The sequence below is a fragment of the Notolabrus celidotus genome, chromosome 14 (genome assembly GCF_009762535.1).
Source record: "Notolabrus celidotus isolate fNotCel1 chromosome 14, fNotCel1.pri, whole genome shotgun sequence".
Classification (NCBI taxonomy): Eukaryota; Metazoa; Chordata; class Actinopteri; order Labriformes; family Labridae; genus Notolabrus; species Notolabrus celidotus.
The window spans coordinates 12,796,162-12,820,846 of NC_048285.1; the positions used below are offsets into that span (position 1 = coordinate 12,796,162).

At 38.0% G+C, this 24,685-nt stretch overlaps 2 protein-coding genes and 1 long non-coding RNA gene across 10 annotated transcripts in view; 1 reads left to right on the forward strand and 2 right to left on the reverse strand.

Moving 5' to 3' along the window:
* LOC117825947 (cytoplasmic dynein 2 heavy chain 1) overlaps positions 1–6,927 on the reverse strand; it is a 140,373-nt gene extending 133,446 nt beyond the window's left edge. Inside the window, exons 1-11 of one of the 6 annotated variants that reach the window (XM_034701945.1) lie at positions 6,795–6,927; positions 6,086–6,440; positions 4,131–4,354; positions 3,294–3,467; positions 2,859–2,997; positions 2,335–2,453; positions 1,956–2,100; positions 1,539–1,684; positions 1,273–1,359; positions 332–466; positions 25–138 (exon numbers count right to left, since the gene is read on the reverse strand). In XM_034701945.1, the coding sequence (XP_034557836.1) occupies positions 25–138; positions 332–466; positions 1,273–1,359; positions 1,539–1,684; positions 1,956–2,100; positions 2,335–2,453; positions 2,859–2,997; positions 3,294–3,467; positions 4,131–4,313 (1,242 nt within the window). In that variant the 5' untranslated portion in view covers positions 4,314–4,354; positions 6,086–6,440; positions 6,795–6,927. Of the gene's footprint in view, positions 1–24; positions 139–331; positions 467–1,272; positions 1,360–1,538; positions 1,685–1,955; positions 2,101–2,334; positions 2,454–2,858; positions 2,998–3,293; positions 3,468–4,130; positions 4,355–5,035; positions 5,172–6,085; positions 6,441–6,794 lie in introns of those variants that run through there. The other 5 variants (XM_034701944.1, XM_034701947.1, XM_034701946.1 and 2 more) reach the window with 5 other exon arrangements.
* A 3,695-nt stretch (positions 6,928–10,622) lies between these two features.
* LOC117825320 lies at positions 10,623–21,579 on the forward strand. Of its 3 annotated transcripts, none has more exons than XM_034701103.1 (8): positions 10,623–10,712; positions 13,335–13,363; positions 14,007–14,062; positions 15,671–15,967; positions 16,872–17,144; positions 19,705–19,827; positions 19,926–19,974; positions 20,195–21,579. In XM_034701103.1, exons 1-8 carry the CDS (start codon positions 10,710–10,712, stop codon positions 20,253–20,255), a joined length of 891 nt encoding a protein of 296 aa, XP_034556994.1. In that variant the 5' UTR covers positions 10,623–10,709; the 3' UTR covers positions 20,256–21,579. The 3 variants fall into 3 exon arrangements, with proteins under 3 accessions (XP_034556994.1, XP_034556995.1, XP_034556996.1); XM_034701104.1 differs by having other exon boundaries at positions 15,674–15,967; XM_034701105.1 differs by lacking the exons at positions 10,623–10,712; positions 13,335–13,363; positions 14,007–14,062 and adding an exon at positions 14,404–14,639.
* LOC117825322 lies at positions 16,687–24,224 on the reverse strand. The gene is made up of 2 exons (XR_004633831.1): positions 24,130–24,224; positions 16,687–16,971 (listed from the first exon to the last, which is right to left on the reverse strand). It is a non-coding gene; the product is annotated as an uncharacterized LOC117825322 (long non-coding RNA).
* Positions 24,225–24,685: the final 461 nt, after the last annotated feature.

A 24,685-nucleotide genomic window follows, 5' to 3' on the forward strand; every position in this document is an offset into this window, starting at 1 on the left:
TTAAACTGAAATGTGTTTCACTACCTGTTGTGGGTTATCCCCTACGTCAGCAATGTAGCTCTTCAGTCTGCCAGCAACCTCCTGCTCTGACGGAGCCATGAGGCGCTCAAACTGAGCCACAGCTGCTCTCCAAAGAGGCTGCAAAAGTCAGACAAAGGTCATGCTCTAATCTAAAGAGGGATGTCATATCCATTTTAATGGATTTTGTGGAAGATGGAACTTGAAATGTTGGTAATTGTGAGTAAATCAGAGGTACCCTTAGCTATGACAGTAATATATTGGCAGTCGCATCAAGCAGCTGAACACCAAAAAAACATTTCTTACAACTAACCTCAGTGTAGGGATTGTAATGCAGAGGATTGAGTCCAGAGAAAGGTTCAAACACACGGTCTGAAGTGAGAGCCTGCTGCTTCCCTCCTGGTAACAGGCGCAGCAGTTTCTCATGAACCATGCGCAGAGTGACCACCTGGTGGAAATGAACAAGGAGTGTGTTTTCAAACATTATGTGTTCCATTTTTCATACATTATATGTTTGGAAACAGAGCTTAAAATGTTGAGACCCTGTGACTTGCCTATCCAAATGCTGTGCAAGTAAGAATAGAGGAAAAATTGAATCTGTCTTCATTAGTTGTAGATCATTTTTTTATAGCAGATTTCTCAGGAAGTAATTGTGTGTACCAGATACATTTCTAAGTAAAACTTCCAATGGAAAATACAAACAGGGCAGAAATGGGATAACAGCCCCCCCCCCCCAAAAAAAAATGGGAAATGATATAAACTATAGAGGGGAAGGAAGAGGTATCTATTTATAGTTTCGACAGTGGCTCTGTCTGTGGACGGATCCCCTCTTAAAAGTGGTAACCTTTCTAAAAAAAAAAAAAAAGAAAGTTTGTTATATCAAGTAAGGTAATGATCCCCAGGTTATGATCCTCAGCAGCAAACATTATCATACTCCAAAACAGCAACCAGACTGAGGGAGATCATCAGAGGTTTTTTCCCCAAACCAGGCCATATTGTACTTTAAGACACGAGGGGTCATGATGGAAAAGCTTTCCTTTTATCGTGATTCCACTTGAATGTCACTGCTGCTATTTTACAAATCAGTAGAAAGTAGTAACATATAACTTAAAGGACACTTTCAAGTATATTTTCAGCTGTGAATGTTATATAATCAGACCACAATGTGTTGCGTGAAAAAAGAGAAATGAGCGCTTTCAATTACATTCTATTTTATGAGTGTTCCCTTGACCCTGGAATAGAATGCTTTCTTACCTCATCTAATCTTTTTGCAAGGCAATGAAGGGTTTGTGGGCAGTGCTTGTTTCCTTTCCACTGATGAGGGGCATGTCTCTTCCACACCTGTGACAGACAGCATTAAACCACTGTTTACTCTTTTGTTTTACATGCCTGAAATAGATCTTGAGTTACATTTTGGATCTATTCTTGCCACTTAAACTGAGTGGGGTGGTAATTGTGAGTGAAATGGTAAATGTTGTCATTTTCTGCATAGTTTTCCAACAATTGAATCTCTTCCTCACCTGTCCAGTCAGATGCTCACAGGCTACCACCCATTGTTCACAGATGGCAACACCCGTTCTCAGGTTCTCTCTCATTGACACAAAGGGCTCCTCAAAAATTTTAAGATTACTCAGCTTCCTCTGCACATATCTTCCAAGAGCTCCACCTAGAACAGTGAGGCGTAAACATATGGGGGGATATGGGGAAAATTGACTCATAAGAATAGTGCCTACTCATAATGTGACGCATGAGCAGTAACAGTTATTCTGTTACTCGATCATTTAAAAAAATGTAATGCTCCAGTAACTTCTGTGTCTGAGTTCCTTGGAAAACTGAGTTAGTTTCAGTTCTCAAAATATGCAGATTCATCAACAACCACAATGGATACCCAATCATTTGGACATAGAAGTCTTGACGCACTTTAAATGAAGCCTCACCGATAACATCCATGAGTCGGACCATGCGTGTTTCTGGATACGGCTCGAAATCAGTTTGTCGCCAAACATCATCAAGTGAATCTCTACTCTGTTCTACCAGATCCACAACATCAGACATGGACAAGCCATCAAGACCGCTGTACTCCTGGTAGAAACACGAAGAAAGAAACAGTTTCATGTTTTAGTTAGGTTTAGATTTAAGTGAAACTAATGTCTAACAAAATGCATTAGCTTTCATTTAGCACCTTCTCTGTGGAATCAAGTTAAAAAGTGGAAATTTGAAATAAATCTAAATATTTAGCATTACCAACAACATAAAACAAACTCAGTTACACTGTTAGCTGTCATGTATCCAACACATAAAAGTTTACATGCATACCTTTTGTATGGGTTTGAATTGCTCAGTGAAATGTGTAGCTCTTTCTCTCATGCTGTTCTTCTCAGTGGACTCAGAGACATCAGCCCAGTACTGGAACTCATCACTGGGAGTCAGGATCCCTGTGTGGTGGAAATAACCCAAGACATTATGTAAAGCCATAGCTTGGTGAACTCTATCAGATACCACTGAGAGTTTTATTAGGGTTTTTTCCCTCGAGATAATAACCTTTATGATGGGAACAACTGTAAATCCTGTCTAGTCATACAGGAAGTGTCTTTCAAGTCATTCATCAATTCAAACTAATCATCCATTGAAGCTGAAGTGAGAAGAGCATGTGAAAACGTCTTCCAGCAGGCCAGGATGAACGTTTTCACAAGTAACACATCAAAATAATACACCAGTATGGCAAAAGGCCCTTTCCTTTAATAAATTCTGCGACGATGTGTCATAAAATTACACGCATAATGTAGTTTGTACTTCCAATCACACTTTGTGTATTTCTACATGCATAAATCTATGCTTACCAAGAACATCATCTTCTGCCCGGTCCTTCTTGGCAGAGTGTTGTGCTCCAGACTGGCGGACCACTGAGCCCAGACCAAGCTCCAGCTCACTCAGCAGTCCTGCTAGCTTAGGGTCAAATGCTGAACGCCAACGCTCATCCTTGAGATAAATAAAAGACATGTTCCAAAGTTTAAGATTCAATGGTCTTATGTTTTGCCACTGCTTCATATGAACAACATTTTTGAGATCTTAGGGGGGAAAGATACTTGAAAAGCTTGTTTATAATTGTATTGTACAAAATTCTTTAAATTTAAAGGGTCAAGTAGATTTTTTCATGAATGTTATCTTCATACATGTTCCATAAAGAAGCATATGTATATCCTTGAATTTATGTGGGCTACTCCAGGTCGTCAACTAACCATGTGTAACTAATCATAACACAGGAAGTAACTCACCTTCAACAGTACAGGTGCAAAGACTTGTCGCACAGCCTGGTAGAGGGTGTTGATGGGAGACTCCAGCATAGATGACACGAGGAGGCTCTGGTGAAGGTTGTCTTCTGTGATCGCTGTGGGATGCAGCTTGAAGAACACCAACACCTTCTCTCCGCTGTCACCTGATGCTTCAATCTAACAAAGGAAGAGAAAATGTTGAAAGAGAGTTAACATAAGATGTTGTTTTGTCAAGTTCCATAACATAACTTATTATTATATTCATCTACTACATGTGCACTCTGGCTTAGGCTGATGTAACTTACTTCATGTCTTTAGAAGTACTTCTATACCTTTCTTTGTACAGCTAGTATTTTTATTTTTATTTAGAATTTTTGGATTTGTGTTTAGGTTTATATATTTATTGTCCTTACTGTCTTGTTGTGTCCTTACTGTCTTGTTGTGTCCTTACTGTCTTGTTGTTAAGTACCAGTGTTCCATTCACCACGTCAAATTTCTTGTGTGTGCGAGCTCACTTGGCAATAAAGCTTTTATGAATGTTGAATCTTGAATGTTAGATTGTTACAGGTTGTTGTTACCTGCTCATACTGTTATGGAAAAGGCTGTTTGGAGTCAGTGGCTAGGTTTTTGTGTATGTGTGTGTTATCACTTAATATCTTTAAAGAAAAGCTATCCCTGGAGTACAGCACTGTTTTGTTAAATAGCCTGTTTAATTCAAACTAAAATTTGATACTATCACATCAAACCAAATTACAAACCTGCCCTCAGCCCTGAGTCAAATCCTTTTAAACGATAATGCTGCTTCAGAAATGGAGATATATTGTTCAAACATTGGTTTACCTTATCTGAAAAGTAAAGGTCATCGCCATGTCTTGTAACGGACAGGACAAATTCATTCCCATCATCCAAGAAGTTGTTGAGCTCTGTGGTGTCAGCCAGAGACGATGAAGGCTTTACCCCATAGAAGTTCCCAGTTGTGGTCAGGATAAACTTTTTACGAGAATCATCTGAACTCTGGGGCATCTTTGAGCTGTAAAAATGTGCTGATGCTCAAGAGAAGAAGGCTGTGGAATACAAAAAAGAACATTATTATCTACTGTACACCAGGAAAGAATGGTAGCTAATGTGAACACTACCTCATTCTACAACCTTTTTCTCAGATTATAATGTTTGTTTAAACCACAGTCGTTTTATAAAGTGCTGGCAGCTTGAAACCAGATTAAGAACTAGTTATTATTACTGTTGTATCAGTCCCGGATTGTGACATGGCGGGGCAAACTGGGGCTTCAGTGAAACAAGTTTTGAAGCATAACTTTTGTGCTGCTGACAAAGACAGAAAACACTGAACTACATAACGCTCCGTCAGTTCAAGTGATCGTTCATCGAAGCATTTCACCCCTAATCTTGGTTAGTCACGTTGAGTTATCTTTACGCGTCTGTCGAGTAATACATTAAGCTACTACAGAAATATCAGATGCTATTCTGTCTACTGCTATCAAATATGCATTATCTCTAGTAGAACATTAGCTTAAAATTCAGCGTGCTAGTCGGCCCATGTATATATGCACAATGAGGTTTGCAAGGTTTTGCAAATGCATGCAGAAGTGGCACAAGGGGGCAAACACTGACACAAGCTAACTAGCTAACTAACGTTGGCTGCATCTCATGTGAAGAGAAAATAGCTCCTAAGCTAACAGGCTAGACCTCAGCATGAGAGCCAGCTAATAGAAACCTTCGTGTCATACCGTTTTTCCACCAAATGCTTTACTCTCGGAGCTTTCGGTAACTTCATTCGTGAAGTGGAAGTGTAGCAATCTGTTGCGTGTGTGTGGGCGCTCCTGGATTATGCTTGCGTGGTTGCTACATAGCAACTACGGGCTCTCTGTACCACGTGACGCAGCTTCCTCTTACATCCCTTACGTTCTTTACGTAGGGAAGCTGAAGTGCTGGGCAGTATCTGATGGTTCAATCGACTTCATCTTCTAAATATGCCCATCTAACCAACTAAAAAAATCATGTTGTCTGTTTCAAATTTCTCTAGCGACGTTTAATATTATTATTAATAATAATAATAATAATAATAATAATAATAATAATAATAATAATAATAATAATAATGCACTTTATGTATCACGCACTTTACATTCTGGACAAATCTCAAAGTGCTACAGGACATATTAAAAAGGCAGTAAGAATAAAAACAGGGTTGAAAACAGACGGTAAAATGCACACTTGTTAAAGGACACTGGTTAAATAAAACAAGTAAAAACAACAGGGGAGGTCAGATAAAAACTATGGATAAAACCAGGGAAGTAACAACTAGGGACATACCCTCTGAAACAGCAGAGTTTTTAGTCCCGTTTTAAAGGAGTCAGTGGTCTATGGCAGAGGTTTCCAAAGTGGGGGTCGGGAACCCCTGGAGGGTTGCAAGACACAAATGAGGGGTCGTGAGATGTCTTCCAGAATGTTTTTGTTTTTTTTCAAGTTATCTAAGAACAGTACATTTTACCCATTATAGTAACAAATATCAACAAAAATAGTAGCTAACCTTGAAATAAAGCCTTTAAAATTGAAAATATAATGAGTTTTCTGCCTTTCTTTTTGTCAGATGACTCCTAAGTTTAGGATTAGTGAACAGTTAATTATCAAAAGCATCAGTAGCAGTAGCTTAATTCATAAAGGCACAGGAAACACAGCTACATGCTCATTTAGGTGGGTTAATTTTCTGCAGACCAGCTAAATAAAGCTACATTAAATCACTTAGAGGGACAGTGGGGGTCACGAGTCTTTGGCACCTATATTTTGGGGGTCACGGGCTGAAAAGTTTGGGAACCCCTGGTCTATGGTGCTCTCAGGTGGTCAGGGAGGGCATTCCACAGTCATGGGTCAGCAGAGTAAAATGCCCGGTCTCCCATAGTGTGGAGTCTGGTTCAAGGGCAGTGGAGGCGGTTGGTGTTGGTGGAGCGGAGGGTTCTTGTAGTGGTCTGTGGGTTCAGCAGTTCTTTCAAGTATGTGGGGGCGTTTCCATGGATGCACTGATGTGATTCTGAAGTCGATCCTGTGTGAAACAGGGAGCCAGTGGAGTGAATGTAGGATGGATGTGATAAGTTCATGTTTAAGCACTCTCAGCAGGATCCTGGCTGCGCAGTTCTGTAGTAGAACAATAGTTACACATGATGAGAGAATCACGTCAATATAAGTAGCTCTTTTAGACAAACTCATTACTGAAACAACTATGACTTATTGCATAATTCTTCTTTATTTTCTTATGGAAATATATGCTGTTTGGTTTATGAAGTCTACAGCTCAGACAAAAAACAAAACAATATATCATAATTCTAGCTACATTTCACATTCATCTCACATACTGTTTTCTTTCTTGTTCACATTATGTGCCTAGTCAGATATGAGAAAATAAAAACTGTTGTATTTAACCTGGTAAAGTATGGTAACATACTCTTGTTAAGTCATATAGTTAATATACAAATTACAGGGTATAATTACCTTAGAATTTGGCATAGGGCCCCCTCTTTAAGACAAGGTTTTACATCCAACATTAGGTGGACTGACCCTGAGGCCAAACCATGTAGGTTGATAGTTGGCCTTGTATATAAATATTTCCATTTGAAATTACATGATTAACACACAAAGCACAAACTGAAAGCTTTTCAGGGGATTTAAAAAGCAATAGGCCAAGGTGCTAGAGGACTCACAGAATGATTTGTTATTTAAATTCAAAGTCTCACATGAATGCTCATAAACAATTCCGGAATTCCCATGGCATAGTTTCATTTCTGTCACTGACCTATAGGTAGTTGGGGAACACTGAAGTCACACAGTATGCTCACAACCATTGCCTGTTTGCAGTGATAGAGGTTTCAATATGATGGCCTCAGCTGTATCGTTGTCTAGCATGATTCACTATAACACTCATGACCATATCTCCTTTTACACATTTCTGTAAACAGCCTGTGAAGTCTTTTCTATCAGCCCATTAACTGTTGTTCTTGGTTATAATCCAAACTTTTTTGCAATAAACCCTCCTCCTATGAGAGTGTAAATGTATTTTCCAGTCTGACAAACAATCTGCCTTATAAAGTGGTGTTTCATAGGAATACTTAGTGTTTCTTGTCCACAGCAAGTAAAGAGTGCATTGGAAATAACAAGCAGAGATTTGACAGACAGAAAAAATACATTCTGTCAAAATAAACAGAGGTGGTGGGCGTTTCTCCACAGTTCAGGGGAGCAGTTTCAGATGGGAAGTTAGCTAAAAATGTGGGCAATGGTTCTTGAAATCACACTCAAGCTGCAAAATTTCCCTGAACTATGACACATGATTTGTTTATGGGGACGTAGTTGTGATCGTAGAGCCTTTACTCCCACATACTGCCCCTAATTCCTGTTTGCTTGCTCAACAATGCAGGGTGAGTGTGTGTGTTAAATGAGTTTTATTAAATTAGGTATACATAAGATTGTCTATTATGCCATTTGATTTTGATTTTTATGAATGCTGTTGATTTACATGTTTTTGTGGTTTAACATTTTCTGGAAGTAAAAATTATAATATTGTCTCATCTATTAAGCTTGAACAAACACTTTACCTTATTTACCAGAAACTTCCATGAAGACTTATAAAATGTATGTCACACTTTATAGTCTCAGACTGGTTGCTATTTTAGGGACAATGATTACCAAATGAATGAAGTTGTCAGCACTCACAGTTGAGTATGTGACACTTTTGGTCGTATACCAATAATACTCAAAAGCCACATGACTGGAACATGACAGGTATTTTGTTAGAGCAGTTTTTGATGAGTCAAACTGCCTCTGTAAAATAGTTGCCACCTCCTGCTTCTGATTAGTACACTGAGTACTTGGTACACTTAGAATAATAGGAATGAGTCATGGCCAAGTGTGGAGGAGACTCCACTCTCTGGGTACTTTTCTCAAATGTGTCAGGGATATTCATGGAGAATCCCGGGAATTCTTTGTTAACTCATGTATCTTCCCCAAGTTATTTTGTTGTGACTAAACCCTGGAGTTGAACAGCTCGTCAGTATTCTGTATTTCTTCCACAGAGAAACAATAATTCATGTTTGCTCCCTGTTCCTTTTTTGATGCTGTACTTTCGTTTTTCTGCAAGCCAGGTGCAAAGGAGACTACATCATCGGGGTGTGTCTGCCACTGAGAGAGAATCAAATCATAAATGGTGTCAAGAGTGTTAAAATATGACACATACAGTTTAGTTTTTCAACCACTTTTCTTGGCTTCAGTAAAAATGATTGTGAGAACATTAAAGTATGTGAAGAAAAACAGAGCATGATAAGTCACCCACAGTGCAAGGGATTTTCACTATGGGTGACTTATAACTGCACTGTAGGAAAGAAGCACTTAAATTATATCTGGCAACCCTATTATTGTAATTCTTTTGAGTGCAATTTATAAGTAAATGAATGAATAATGAAAATGTATCATAATGGTGCAACTTCTAGTTTTTGTCATTGAACACAATGCTATCACAATTAGGCTGCCAAATGGTTGATTTTGAAATTGTGATTAATTGGTGAACTTTGATGGTTAATAGCAGATAATTGCATTTGCAATCACATATATATAGTTTTTAAGTCCATATTAACAATGTGAATTAAAAGTGTCCTGTTTTGGGAAATTAATGAGTGTAATAATATATATCTAAAACCATGAACCAAAGGTATGAGACATCTTCAAGGCCTCTTTCTGTGAAATACAGAATAAGCTCCTCCATAATGTTGACTGGCCTGAGGTCAGTTACTTTCCATTTAACAAGTGTGGTAGGTAATTTCCCTACAATCGCCAACAGGATAGGCAGTAAAGATAATTGATAGTTGTAGGTAACTTCTTCCGGGTCTGTGGCAATTCACACACTCAAAAATAAATGCTATGCTGGCTGTTGCTATGTCGTAGCCCGCAGACATCAGTCTGATTAGATGCACCTGTTGGCTTAGTGCATAGATGGTAGCTCAAACTGGAAGTGCTCAAGTGGTACTTTAATTCTGTTTGACAAAAAGTGTACCAGGGACAAAATAACCTGTGATTGAAAAAATGAGCTACTTTCACATCTTAATCACATCCCAATTTATTTATTAATGCTAACAGCTTTGTATGGGGTTGTGGGGTGGAAAGTGTTCTACCAAATGTGAAAGACCAAAAAAATAAAATAAAGTAGAGGGGAACGGGAATCACTAGGGTTTATGGCAGAGACTGCATTAGCAAATCAGCTGCTTGATGCTGCTGTTTTTTTGAAGTGAGACTTCCCCCCTTATAGAACATAACCTCAAACATAGGTAACTTTAACCAAAAACAATCACATCATATCCCAAGAGAGATCATAATGGCGTGTCTGTATTTTAAAGAATATATTATAAAGTGACTCCAAAGACATGCATCTGGTTTACATGCTCAAAACATTTTAAACACTGGTGCTCTAAATTGGCAGAAAACTAGTGCTAGAATGCATTCAAGTTAGAATCTGATCAAAATGAAAGGTATTGGTAAATCCAGTCACTACAACAAGGGATACATGGATTAGAGTTATAGTTGTAATATACAAATAAACAGCAGATAATCACACATTTCTGCTTTTGTTCATCATGTTAAGTTGCTCTTGTGTTTCTACTCAATCAAAGGTATAATATTGATTTATTACGCTGAAACAGACTTGATCACGTGTACTGTCACCTTACATCAGTTTATTGCTGCAATAAGACTCTCTCCTTTCACATCACAGAGTTGCTTTACTTCACACACCCTGTCTCAGCAAAACACTTTCAAGCTGAAATTACAAGCTTTAACTGTAGGATCATTTATTTCCTTGTGGCTTTTTTAACTGAGAGTTAAGTTAAGTGGCTGTAAGGATCATTACACTCGACCTCACTCGCACCTTTTGTGAGTTAAGAAACACAACCCCTAAACACCAATAGTAGCATAACATAATGTGATTTTATGTATTCACAGTTTTTCTGTAGTGGTAAATGACTTTGGTTGTTGATTGATTTTGAAGGTGGGACTGTCTAGGTAAGCAAACAAGGAAGTGTGTCATGCTTACAGTAACAACTTATGATACACACCTACCTGCATGCATGCATGCATGCACACACACACACACACACACACACACACACACACACACACACACACACACACACAAACACAAGCCGACACCTGTGGGCTCTGTGGAAACCTTCTTTAAGCTGCTTTACAGGAAGTTGTTTCATAAAAATGCCATGCTGAACAAGTATGTCGTCATGAGTGTCAGTTGTTCCTCATAGGTTGCTGACACAAACAAAAAGAGGGCTTAAAAATAAGCTCCACCCAAAGTGAAACTTACTTTGAAGGAAGTCACACGTCTGAGCTGTCAGACAACCAAAGGAAGCCGAGCAAATGGTACGAGCTTTTTCTGTTCTCTGTGTATTCTCTTGTTTCTATCAGAAAACATGTCATTTGAATGTATTGGTTTTGGCTTTCGTGATGTATCATGTTTATGTCACGGTACTTAACTGCCTCTCGTGCATGAACATAGTTTCTTATGTCTTATGTCTAAGAGAAATACTTGAAATACCATTGGGCAGCAGCCCATGGAATTGTGTGTGTGTGTGTGTGTTGCCATGTTACTGTGTGTGTGTGTGTGTGTGTGTGTGTGTGTGTGTGTGTGTGTGTGTGTGTGTGTGTGTGTGTGTGTGTGTGTGTGTGTGTGTGCGCGCTGGAAGCTTGCCTAAATCTGAACCGTCATAGTAAAAGCTTGGTTTCAATCGCCCTTATATTGCTTTCGCTGCTAGATCATTGTGATAATTGTGTGAGTTTTTAAAGCAGCAAGCAACCTCTTTTGGCTTCTTTAGTTTGACTTCCTTAAAGTAACAATAACAGGAGCAAAAGTCTGCTAGCTTGCAGCTAAAATTAAACGGCATATGTGAGTTGAAACGTGTTGTGATATTACACAACATGGGAAATCCCAGTGACTGTAATACTTAAAACATCTGATGACAAAGATAACTGATAATAGCTTTGATAAAGCCTGATTTCTAATCAAAACACAAGACTCTCCACTTCGACATTACAATCCTGAGCACACTTACTTTCATAAATTGTATTTTCTGTGGTGTGATCTGTGAATACATGTAGATTTCATTCATTCTAACCAGAGATATGTAAATCATTCAACAAAGAAGTACATTGACTTTAGAGTTGTAGAACAAAGGACGATCTCTTTCACCTTTACAAAATTAAGGTGGATGAAAAATAGAAATACTTTTAAGATAGTACACAACAATGCATTAAAGTCACTCTACTCCATATGCTCCATAACTCACAGACAAGGCTCAATAATTAGATCAGTATTTCACTAAAGTATTAGCTTACTATAGTCACAGAAATTAGAGCTTAATCTAATAAATTAACACTTTAGAGGGCATGTTGCACCAGCTTCTCATAAATAGATCTGATTATTATCAATAGAATCATCATGATCCACTGTTGTCCATTTCCTGAAACGCATCACACGCTCTCTTGGTATTTATTACCCTTGGGAGTTTCCTTAGATGTAGTTTCTGTTGAGCACAGAAACTGTCGCTTCAAGACCATTTGGTGTAGAGAAGAGTGAGAGAGATTATGTATTTGTCTGGAAGTCCCCCATTTTTGATGTAACTTCATATAGTTTTTTTTTTTCCTGGAGCAAAGTAATCATATTTAAGTAAAAGATGTCAATACTATTTCAAAACTGTGCATTAGCAATATGAAATCAGGTGCCTGAAAGATCATAGCATGAGAGACATTCCACAAAAGTTGCTGTATATATATATATATATATATATATATATATATATATATATATATATATATATATATATATATATATATTTTTTTTTTTTTTTGTTTTTTTTTGTTTTGTTTTGTTTTGTTTTGTTTTGTTTTGTTTTACTTGAGGAATCCACAAGATTTGAGATTATGAAACAACCTGAAACCAAATATAGCATTAACTGATAATATCAGTACTTAATTTCTTTGGTAGTGCATTCAAATAAAATAGAAAGAAATAGACCATTTCTTAAGAAAGAGGGCAGATTCCCTCAGTGGGTATGGGTCAACAACGCCCAAGCACATCAGCAGAAACAGGCTTACACTGGCATGTTTCACTGGGACTTTCCAATTGCTCGATACCCATAGAAAACACTTTTGTATGTTATTCTTTCAGGAAGGGCCATCTACAGGGCCTTTACAGATAAGATTGCTTATTGTTTGTAAAGCCAACAGATTTGTACAGTGTATGCTTTATCCCCCAAATATAGATTCCATAACAAGGATGTTTGTAAAGTATGCTGTGGTTAAACAAATCAGTAGTGGTTTGCAGGGCTTAGCAGGATGGGTTTTTTTCTTGCAACCACCCAAAGGCAGCCCCAGCCTCTCTGCTGGCTTCATTAGCATAAGAGTTACATTTATAAAACATGTTAGAAAATAGATCATTTGCCCACTGAGATAAAAAAAAATAAAAACACTTCCCCTATCTGATACCCACAGATAAGAGATACCCAAAGATAAAAGTTGAAAAATCTCTGCATCACAGGCCTCAATGTTGATGAGTGCGCCACTAAGCCTGCCACTTTAATGGTTTCCTGGTGGCACCATGCTTCAATGAACTAATTAAAAATACATCATGTGAAGTAGAAAGATCTTGTAAGAAAGCTATTCACTTGACTATTCACTTTTAAATTTGAACTTTTAACTCTCTATATTGATTGGTTCAGACGTTTACATTTGACCTCTTGATTCTCTAAAGGATATTCAGGTCATCTGATGAGCAGCCTCAGAGGCTTGCTCTTTCCTGTGTTTTTTATTGTCATCATTAGTTCTAGTATTTCATCTTGACATATGTCTGCTATACACATTGTAGTCCATGCAGTCTTCTCTTTACATAGTGTAATCTACCCATGTCTGTGAGGCTTATGCTGTTTTAAATGTGCTACAGAGATTCATTTGACTTACATTGACTATTCTTGTTTGTCTTTTCAACAGGCACTTCACTGGAACCTAAATCATTCTCTGTGAGTAATCACTGCTGTTGTTTTTTTTTCAACAGTTAACATCATGTTGCTGATAGAGAATGATATCATCAGTCAGGAACTCGTTGTTAACAAAGCCCCCATAAGCACATATTTTTTGGGGTTGGGTGAGAAAGAGACTTTCCTAAGAATAGCTGGTGATGTCGTCATGGAAATGAGTAAAACCGTTGAACATGTGACTGTCACTTTTAAGAGTTTCAGATTCGTCACCTACAACATTTTTACTGTAAGTGAGCATCATGGATACTCAGTTTAGAACCAACTGAACTTTTGCACTTTAAGGATCTAAAACGGTTGTGACACTTACAAAAGTATTCATACAGCTAAACTGTGTGGGTGTATAGTGAGTCTAGTGGGCTTTATATTGATCATATCCTTTTGTATGTTTTTGTTGTAAGTAATTTTAGCCTTAAAATGATGACAGTGTGGAGCAGAAGCAGGGTGAGCTATGTCTGATGTGATGATCAGTCAATATGGGCACATGTGAGAGTGAAACTCATGGGAACTGTGGCCATGGGGCCAGGGGATTTTTTAAGCATTACGTGCCCAGAGATAGCCATTTATCTGATGTCGCTCTTTTGTTACCGGGTAATAATGTAAACAGTTTTTCTTTTTGTCTTTTTAGAAATGAAAAGCTGACATTCTGTCTGCTGGCCCTGCTGTGGCACTTTGCTGCCAAGAGTAAGTACACCAGTGTTATCAGTTCATCAACACGCCTTCACCTTGGTTAATACTGAAACTAGTGGTTAATCTTTCAAGAAAGTAGGCACATAGGATTTTTTTAATTCTCTTTTATATTGCTTTTGTTGAAAAGCTCACTCTTGCTAATAAGTTGAATGTTAATATTTAAACAAGTAAAATGTCTCTGCAACAAATATTGAGTTACAACCACCAACCAGTTACCTCGGCTTAGCATAAAGACTAGAACCCAAAGTCAAACTAGCTGTTTCCTATTTTTTAAAGTGCTTGTGCTTAACTACGCTAACCGGCTACTTGCTGCAGGCCTCTATGCACCATACAGAAGTCAGTGTAGTATCAATCTTTAAATTTCATTCTCAGCAAGAGAAGATAGTATTAGGTTACTGTTACTTTCCTGCCCATACAGACTAACACAGTGGCTAGCTAGGGAAGAAAGCTACACATCTTGAAAGCTAAAGATATGGACTGTTTACCCAGAACTTGGTAGACAATTACAACAGAGACAAAGGTCCCATTAAGACAACCATTAACTTGAAATCACCAAAGATGAAGATAAAAGGTAAAATGCAGAATCAATTTTAGTTTTCCAACCTTTCAAAGTAAACCAGGAAAACGCTTAAGCGTAACATTTAATTTGATAGGTTTTGATTACGAAAAAAAGAGAGGCACACTATCAGTCATTTATTATGTAATATAGAGAGCAAACATAGACCCAAAGGGGAACCGAGAAAAGTGTCCTGCGTCATTAAAGAGAGCTTTAAATAAAGCCTCAACCTTAACCCTGACCTTCAGGCTCACCCAAACCTCAAGTGAGTGCTGTTAGCTTAATGAACTCAGCTTAGGTTGCTTTCTACTCTAACCATAGACAAAGCAAACAGTGTCATTTAAGGTTTTACGTAACATAACAAACACGTCTTGACAAGACAGATTTGAAAGCCAATAATTTTTCTGCCTTTATTTCTCTCTTTAAAAAATATAACACTGCATGGCTTGTTGAATTCTCCAGTCAGTGCTTCCACTTTGGCAACTCACTGTTCATGGTCCATGATTTTGATTTCTTACCTTTAACTTCACCTTTACCTTTTTTTAGGGCTCATGATGTTTATTACTGAAAAAATGTTTTCACGTGAACCACAGTATTCCTAAAATAAAGGACTTAAGAAAACATTATTTTAAACTTTGGGCTCCTGTGGCTCAGTGGGTACAGTTTGTCCTCTCTAAATCGGAAGGTTGGCGGTTTGATCCCAGCTCCAACAGTCACATGACTAAGTGTCTTTGGGCAAGACACTGAACCCCAAATTGCTCCCTCTGTTGTTCAGAGGTGTGTGAATGTGTATGAATGATATTAGCTAATACTGATGGGTCCCTCACTATATATAGAAGCCTCTACCATCAGTGTATGAATGTGGTGTGAATGGGTGTATGTGACGAGTAGTGTGAAAGCACTTTGAGTGATCAGAAAGACTAGAAAAGCGCAAGTACAAGTCCATTTACCATTCAAACTCTATGTAAATGTTTCTGATTGTGCACCAATCAGATTTGATTGTCTCTGATTTATTTCTTCTCAAACCCGCTTACCTATCTTTTCAGTAGATGCTGCTGTGATTAGGCTCAAAGGAGAGGTTGGAGGAGAAGTGATCTTTCGCTGCCCGGTTGAACGAAGGGATATTCAACATCTGTTCTTGCAGAAGGACCTTTCTTTTGTGAATGGCTACTATAAAGAAAAAGTCCTACCTAGCACATGGCCGAACACAAAGATGGATAAGGAAACAATGACTGTGCACATGAACAGTTTGAACGTTTCGCACGAAGGGAACTATGACTGTTTGATCGAATACACCAACACTCATGAAACTCTTCCAACAGTTATACACCTCAGTATCACAGGTATGAGCATTGCATTTAAAATTCATTCAAATTCATGTCATTTGAACACTTTAGTTGGAGGGTGTAGATAATTCAAGCGTTTTTAAGTTATCATGTTATAATAGTGAATATGAAGTTATTTCAAAGCACCTTTATAACTTACCCATTTCTGACTTTTTAGGGGGAATGGTTTTACTATCTGGAAGTAGTGCAAATTAAATGGATTTAGAAGGTGGGATGGTTAAACGCACAGATATTGATGTCACATATTGTGGAATTGAAAGATTATAGAAATCCTGCCTGCTCAATCTTTAAAAAATGTAAGTACTATATCATCAAAAGCTAATAGTGAGTAAACACTTTCAAAATGTTGGATAATTGGGACGTTGATTAGAGGTCAATGCCCCTGTTTTCAATTTATGTAATTCTACATTATCCAGTGGGGTAAGCATGGACTTATTTGTCATGTATTGAATCTTAATTTTGAGTCTGGTCTACTTTTACTCTATCAGGGATGGGTTGTTTAAAATCCCAATAATAAGTACCAGATCAATCTCTCCCTTTTCAATTCCTGTGTTTTCAAAGTCAGGCAGGGAAAGCCTCTTGGCAGGTTATCCATTCAGAGCACTCTCATGTTCATGTGTGAAAGATAATCTAAGTTTACATGCCCATCATATTGCTAAGTATTATTAATCCCTATCAAAAACCCCTCTTTGCTGAAAACCACCATCTCATCACTCTCATCAGCATATTTGTTTATATATGTTTCAATTACTTGTTTGTGAGTTTGTGTTTTCACTACCGAGGACTCTTTGGGAAATACACACTTCATGGTGCTTGCATTCAACAGGGCTACTTTGGGAAACCTTGACATTCTTGAGGTTTCTCTGAAAGTGCGCTTCTTCCCTCTTTCTCTCACTCCTAGCAAACTTCAGTGTGCCGGCATACACAGTGCTCCATCAGGATGAAACCCATTGGCTAGTGACGTGTTCATCTCATGGCGGCTACCCGACCTCTACGATGATCTGGAACACAGATGGGAGTGAGATGGTGAAAGTTGTTAACAGCAGTGAAATGACTGATCCTATCACCTTGACAATCAACAGCTCCAGTACTGCTCTCTTCAACTGCTCCAAGGGAGAGATGAAGTTAATCAGCTGCTCTGTAGGGAGCGTCACATCACCACTGTTCTCTGTCTGTGAGTACCAAACATTAAGAAATCAGTCCTTATGGTTTCAATATCAAAATCTGAATAAAGGGTTATGTTTAGCTCCTGGGGAAGTTTTGGGAAGTGTGAAAGGTGTGAAAACCCTCAGTATGAGTCCCCTTTCATGTCTGCTGTTAGGGAAAGATCTGAGGGAATTTTTGCAGCCTTTCAAATCTTGTACATGTTGCACTGTTTGATTGTCATAGCACAGTGTAGAGTTGATGTAGGACTTTAAGATTTGACGAGGAAGCTGATCTGTGAGGAAATATTTATTTTCAGCTTTAAGTGAAGCTTAAATGCTACCTCAAGCTTTATTAGCATGCTAAAAGTGAAAATTCTATTAGGCTGATGTCTGTTTACTTGGTTTACCATCTTAGTTCATGCATGTTGGTATGATATTTTATCACTTGATACAAAGTACAGCCTTATGTTTGGAATATAATGAATAGTTAGCAGGTATTTGGCCATAAAGCAAACTATTGGAAACAAAATTTGATTATTATTTGGACCTTTAGCTATACAAGATAGGACAGCTAAATGGAGATGGAAAACATAGGGAGGAGAGAGCAGTGGATGGCATAAAGCTGGAAAAATGGGTTGCTGAACTTAACTAAGTTGTAAATTAGTTTGGTTGAGTACAAGATATTACTTGAATGAGACTTTTGTTACAGTTTAACCGTTTTCATCTGACCTGTAGTACTTTAAATCACACCTGACATTGTTATTATTCTGACTACTGAACACATGTAGTCTATCAATGCAATGACCAGCGTTGATCGTTTTAAAAGTGATGAAGTAATGAACAATGTTATTGTACTTATTTTTAACTGACATTGATCACTGCATTTTAATAGTTACTGCTGATTATTAATCACATTCTTAATATCATGTTTAAAAGTCCTTTATATTGTATTTCAACACAGTTTTTAAGTCCATATTAACAATGCAAAGCAACGCATGACAACCTGAAGACGTTCTTTGACTGGCCTGCAGTCAGTGTTCTCCCATTTAGCAAGTGCTGTAGTTAGCTTCTTCAATTTAGTTTCATCCACAGGGTGTGAGGATTCACATACTTCAAAAAAGTTCTCTGCTGGCTTTATGATGGTCTTGTCTGCTGTCATCAGTCTGATTAGATGGCCTGTATGCTTAGCTCACAGGTGGTAGCTCAAACTTAAAGTAGTTTGCTGATATGTTAGTTCTGTTTGACACAAAGTGCATATTACTTTTGACTTTGGTTAGGGCCCACACTATTTTTTTTACGTTTAATGTGCCACTCAAAAGAGGAGTGGTGTTGTTATTTTTCATCATGATAATAGCAGGAAGCAGGAGGTAGAAAGTCCCTACAGCGGCTCAACTATGATGTGGTGAAAGGAACAAAATTCCACGTAATTTAAAAAAAATAACACATTGGCTGTGTCTGAAATCACAAACTCATCCTCTACTCACTACTACCGACATATTGAGTTGAATGCAGTTGACTCTATAGTGAGATTGACAGTGATTAAGTAAAAACATTTCGGTCACTACTTGCTTTCTAGCCAGATGCTGAATCATGACATAATGGTTGTCGCATATTCAAATGTGCTGTTGAACACAGGCTGGAGATAAATATCAATAACGGCATGAATTGTAGTTTTTAACACAGTACTGAAGTCTTAAAACGATTTAACATGATTTATTTATTTATATTGTACAAACAGACTGTTGCTCCTGTCTGTCATCATCATGAAGAATGTCTATGAATGTAGACTACAGTTTGTCAAAAAAAAGACTTGCTGAAGTACCCAAATTTTAAATTGATTAAAATGTTATATTAACTTAAATGTATTATTTTATGTTCAGTTATTTTACTATGATTTATTTCAAGTTATTATATTTTTGTTGTGTTGTTTTCTGGTCACCTTAGTTGTTATATCTTGTTTGGAGTAATTTTTGAAATGGCTCACAGTTTAAAGGCCTGATTACTGATTTAAAATGCAGAGAAAACACAAACCTTTCTTGTGTATCTGCTGTTTTCCTACACACTCCAATGCATGATGGGATATATTGCTTGGGTAGTGACCAGCAGTTGTATACTACTTTTCACAATGCATTATGGCAAACAATGAGTCCACTATGTAGGGTATATTAATTCTCACTCAGAATTCAGACAGCACTGCAAAATGGCATTTTCACTGTAAAGTGGATATTGAGTGACTCAGACACAGCCATTGATTTCTGATCTTAATCACTTTAAGATGAATGCTAAAATCTTTTAACATTGACATTACTTTAAAAAAGAGTCAGTGATGTTTTAGGAAGATTTTTTGTATGGGATATAAAACCAAAAAATATGTAAGGCAATACCACAAAGAGGGAAAAGTAGGAAATGTTTGAAAGTTATCATGTAATAAATATTGTTTTAATGCAATATGGTTATATATAACTTATCTATTAACATATCTCTTCTGCTTTTTTTTCTCTCTCTCTCTCTCTCTCTCTCTCTCTCTCTCTCTATGTGTGTGTGTGTGTGTGTGTGTGTGTGTATGTGTTGAATATCTTCTTTCCAAAGGTACATCCAAGCCTCCTGACCCTCAAAGTTACAGTCTGATAATAGTAGCCACCATTCTTGTAGGTGTTACATTGTGTGTCACATTTGTGTGTTTGTGGCACAAACGCAAGAAAAGACATGAAGGTAAGCTTTCTGTAAAATGTAGCTGTTCTTCACTTGCGCATGTTACGAATACAGAAGAGAAAGAATACAGTGGGGATAAAAGCTGTGTCTGTTTCCAGGAACACCAGCAGCACCTGTAAGGCAAAATCAGCTCAATGGAAATGAAGGGTAAGTGAAAATTACTTGACACAATTTCTTAAAGCTTAAAAGGTTACAATAATTTGATAAGGCAGCATGAAATGCTGTCAAAGTGGCACAATGTTCCCTGTAGCTTGTAGTGTAAATCAAATTTACAGCTATCATTTATACAACCTACTACAGTCTTGCAACTGCTGACCTTATCTCCTTTCCTTTCCTCTCCTGTCTTATCTTTATTTCTTTTTTACAGGTCAGGAACTACTCCCACAAGAGAAGAGAAAATTGCCCTCACAGCAGAAGACGCACCCTGAGAGCTGAATTGGAGTAGAAGACACTCTGATTAGATTGAGCAATGTTCTCAAATCTAGGACTGAACTGTGTGTCACTCAAGTGTACATCACATGTGTTACTGACTACTAGGAAGCTAGAACTGACCAGTAACCAAGGATCACGTGCAGTCTAGAATTCCCTGACATTTGTGAATGTATGAGGAACTATTTTCAAAAAGTATTCTTTTACTGGTGAAGCACATTTAGCTTTTTCTTAAGAAATACTGGACTTCCCCCCACAAAAAGACTTTTTCAATGTTTGGGGATGAATTTGTTGTTGCGAGCTGGAGATCAGGCCCTGATTGGAAAGACCCTGCAGCATGTTGACCAGTAAAGACAAAAACCCCAAACACTGCTTAGAGACTTATTTAATTGATAAACTGACCTCTATGTATGATGAAGCCGTTACACTTTATGTGTGTCATTTTGCACTGCGCTTCATTGTCTTAAATGCAGCTTATTGTTATAGCACTTTGAAATGCCCTGTTTTTATCTTTTTTTTTAACTTTTCAATGTCGTAATTGAAGAGTTAATGTAAGTTTCAATCTGTACTGTAGTTCCCTTTTTTACATTCAGGGTTTTAATTTTGAATTGTTAATTGTGTCAGTATCAAAAGCTGCAAATAATGCCAATAATGCTGCTGGAGATTTTATTCTCTGCATTTTGCTTCTCCATTTGAATATTGGAAATGTAAGGTGCCGTATTGACACAGTCCACTTTGGTACCTGTATGTGCAATATTGTCCAGAAACTGAATGTTTTTTTTAATCTTATTTGAACTGCTTTTTGCATTTATGCTTTGCGTTCTTTTCCTCATACATATTTCATGTTTTCTCAGGTTATTGTTCTCATGTGAAAAAAAACCTGTTCAAATTATAAAAAGCCATATATTTATTCATTTTATTTAACGCCTGCCTTTCTTCAATGTCACATAACATTGTTTACAATATCTGTAAGCAGACCTCAATTATTCATCCTTCTTCAGAAATGTAAACAATGGCTGCTTTCCAGAATCCCTTTGTATAAAACACTTTTCTACTGTTTTTACTCAGTTTTTTTATTTGTTTGTTTGTTTGTTTGTTATCTTATTTATCAGTCAGTAGCCCAATCCATAGGGTCCGTAAAAACCAGAGCATTGCCAGGTAAAGTCCTTGACAAAGACTGGAAATAGACTATAATAGCACTACTGCGTGGTTCCACAACTCTGACATATATAGGATGAATAAGGTGTCTTGTTCATTTTTTGCATATTTGATATTGAAATGTCCAGGCAATTAAACTTGTGAAACAAAACTTGAGTTCACTTAGATTTGAGTCAAAATGTACTCTTTAAACTGCAACAGTTTATTGTATACACAATTAATCACTGCATTACTCTAACTGGGGCTTATTTATTAACAATAAAAACAATATATAGTGTAACATCCAGTTTTTTTCAGTTGCAATACCACTGCATTGTCACTAGATGTAGTACTAAGGCCAGAGAGTCCGGAGAAATCCCTGACTGGCGTGTTTGGTGTTGTAAATGAACTGTACTCTCACTGGTGCTTTTCTAGTTTAGACCACTCACATGTTTCTACACTACAAGTCTACTTCATCTATTCACACTGCATTCATAAGCTTGTGGTTACGTATAGTGCCCATCAGTGTTAACTCCTCCGCATGTAATTAAACCGCCTACCTTCAGTGTTAACTCCTCCGCATGTAATTAAACCGCCTACAATCAACGGACGACTGACTCTACCTCTGAGTCACAGCTGCCCTTAAATTGCATATAAACCATCAGATCACTACTTTCAGTTACCATATCAATGCACCTAATCACATCCCGACAATCAGAAACAACATCATCTCTGCCTGCCAGGGGGAAAAAAAATATGTTTCTGTATGAAACACATGATGAGGTATCAAATCTAACAGTTAAGACTGGGTAAGTAATGTATGTCTAACCTCAGTGTGTGGTAACCTGCCAGGTGAAGGATGAGCAGCACTGATTACTGATACTAATGAAAAGAGCAGACAGAGGATTAAAGACTTGATGCAAGAGTCCAAAAAAAGATAAATTGTTAATTCCAAAGTAAAAAAAACTGTCTTTCTTTTTGACCGCTTCTGTCTCAATCCTTGTTCATCTCCTCTTCTTTGTTTATCTCTCTTTATCCTATCCACTTCCTCCTTCTCTCACATTGACTCACTCTAAAAACACCTCCACTTCTCTTCCTCGCTTGCTTTCTCTTTGTCTCATGAGTCACTGTGACAGGCTGTCAGTCCACCTCTCTGCCCTGTGTTTACATTGGGCAGCAGAGCAGCACCAGGCTGGTTGCACTCCAGGAATGTAACCCCCGAGGTCCCTGCCCTCCTCCTCCATCTCCCCCTCCTGCTTCTCTTTTCCCCTCTCTCCATCTCTTTCCTTTCCCACCTTTCATTTGATTCACTTCCTCACCCTTTTTTTTTTATCACTTTCCTTCTATTTCTTCCTCCATCACTTCACTTTTTCCCTCCTCTCCCCCTCCTTCCTCTCATTCTGCCACCTTCCCCTCCTTTTCTCTTAGCCTTTTTCCCCTTCTTCTCCCTCCCCTTTTCTCTTTCCCCTCTTTAAAATTCAGAAAGCATTGTCCAACTCACTCGCACCCCCCCCAATTCCCCTGTCATCATCCCCCTGCCTCCCTCTTCTCCCAATCTCTCCATCCTCCCTCCCTCATTCCTCTGCTGTCTAACCCAAACAAACCAGGGAGGACTTTCCTCTGTGGTGGCTGCGGAAGAAACACACCACATGTCAGACTTGGTTTAAACATAAACATTAGTCAATTTGAGGGACTGTAAAAGGATATGAGGCGCTTAACTACAATATGACATAGAGCTACTATTAAGAAATCTTAATGCTAAATATTACCACTGGTTCATCAAAAAAATCAGAGTCCAGAGCTGTACATTGTGGCATATTTTGTCAAAAGTATATTCTTTGGATTGAGGGAACTGAATTCAGCTGTATTAGAAGGTGCCTTGGATTTCATATGGCTAGATGTTAGCATTGATAGTGGGGAACCAACTTCCAGATTGAAAATAAATATTTCAGAGCATTTGAGACATGAAACTCTGAGCTGCATTTCACAATTTAGTTGCAAAGTAGCATTAAGCGTCAAAGAATTTAAGTTCTCAAGGCAAAGAAAGCAGATTTCGTAATAATGAGGCAACCCTGCAGACCGTTCAGTTTTTCCAGTGACGCAGCAGAGTGTGTAATCTCCTTTATAATGGGGAACCTTTTCAGTCAGAACACGGTCCTGTGGCATTTCTCAGCAAGGAGCGTGTGACCTCTGCCACACTGTTCCGAGTGGCGTCCATACCAGGGGGATTTATAATCAGATTAAACTAGTTATGAAAGTCAACTAGATTAGTTTTAGTGCAGAGAACCGGAGCACAAGGCATTGATTCACAGCAGGATAGGGGAGCTGATCAGCATGAGGGAGATTGGGCTGTTAGTGTTCTTAAAATAACAGCAGGTAATTATCTGTCCATGGATAAGATAAGTGTTTGTATGTGTGTGTGTATGTGTGTGTGTATGTTGTGTTGCAATGCAAACATGGCAGAATAAAGTAGCACATTAAACATAAATGAAAATTAGAGACATATGTGTTATGAAGTGTTCCCCATTTGTGAACCGAAGACAAATCATAGTCAATGTGATGACAAACTGTAAAGTATATGAGTACTTGTTTTGTTTTGGAACTTTACTGATTAGCAGCAATAGAAAAAATAAGTGACTTTGATACATTTGTTGTCCGCTTCCCCTTTTATTCCAAGATCATTCCATTCCTGTGTTTTAAATGTCAGTGGTATGTCCTGTCTCTGTAAGCAGTTACCTTTTGTAGATGTTTTAGTTTGAAGACCCACAATGAGTCTGATGGAGCAGAGACAGTGAGAGAGCAAACGGGTCAAGAGGTTCAGCCCTGGTACCTCAGCTGAGTGATCATGTTGTTGCTGTCACTGCAGAAAGCCTCCCTCTGACCCCCAGAGACAGAAGAGCTGACCTGGAAGCATTTATCACCTCAGTGCTTTCTGACCTTTGACCTCCAGGCCTGAGATAGGGAAGAGACGTGCTGGAGGGAAGAGGGAGAAGAGATAAAGAAAGGCTTAGTTTGTGAAATAGAACTTATAGGCGAGGGGAATTCTGTAATTCCTGTGGAAGAATTGTGTTGTGCACTACAAATTTATAGTGGCAGGTTTATGAAACTGTTAGAAACCAATGTGGGCTTTGTGAATGTGCATCACAGATAATATTTATCTTGGTCACAGGATAAAAGATTTCTAGTTTTGTTGTGTACTCCTGATTTTATCAAGCCAAAAAGCACCAATAAAGACATGAAAGAGCTAGGAAAAAGTTGGTATGGAGGGATGTTTGCTGGCTCGGAGCCCAAT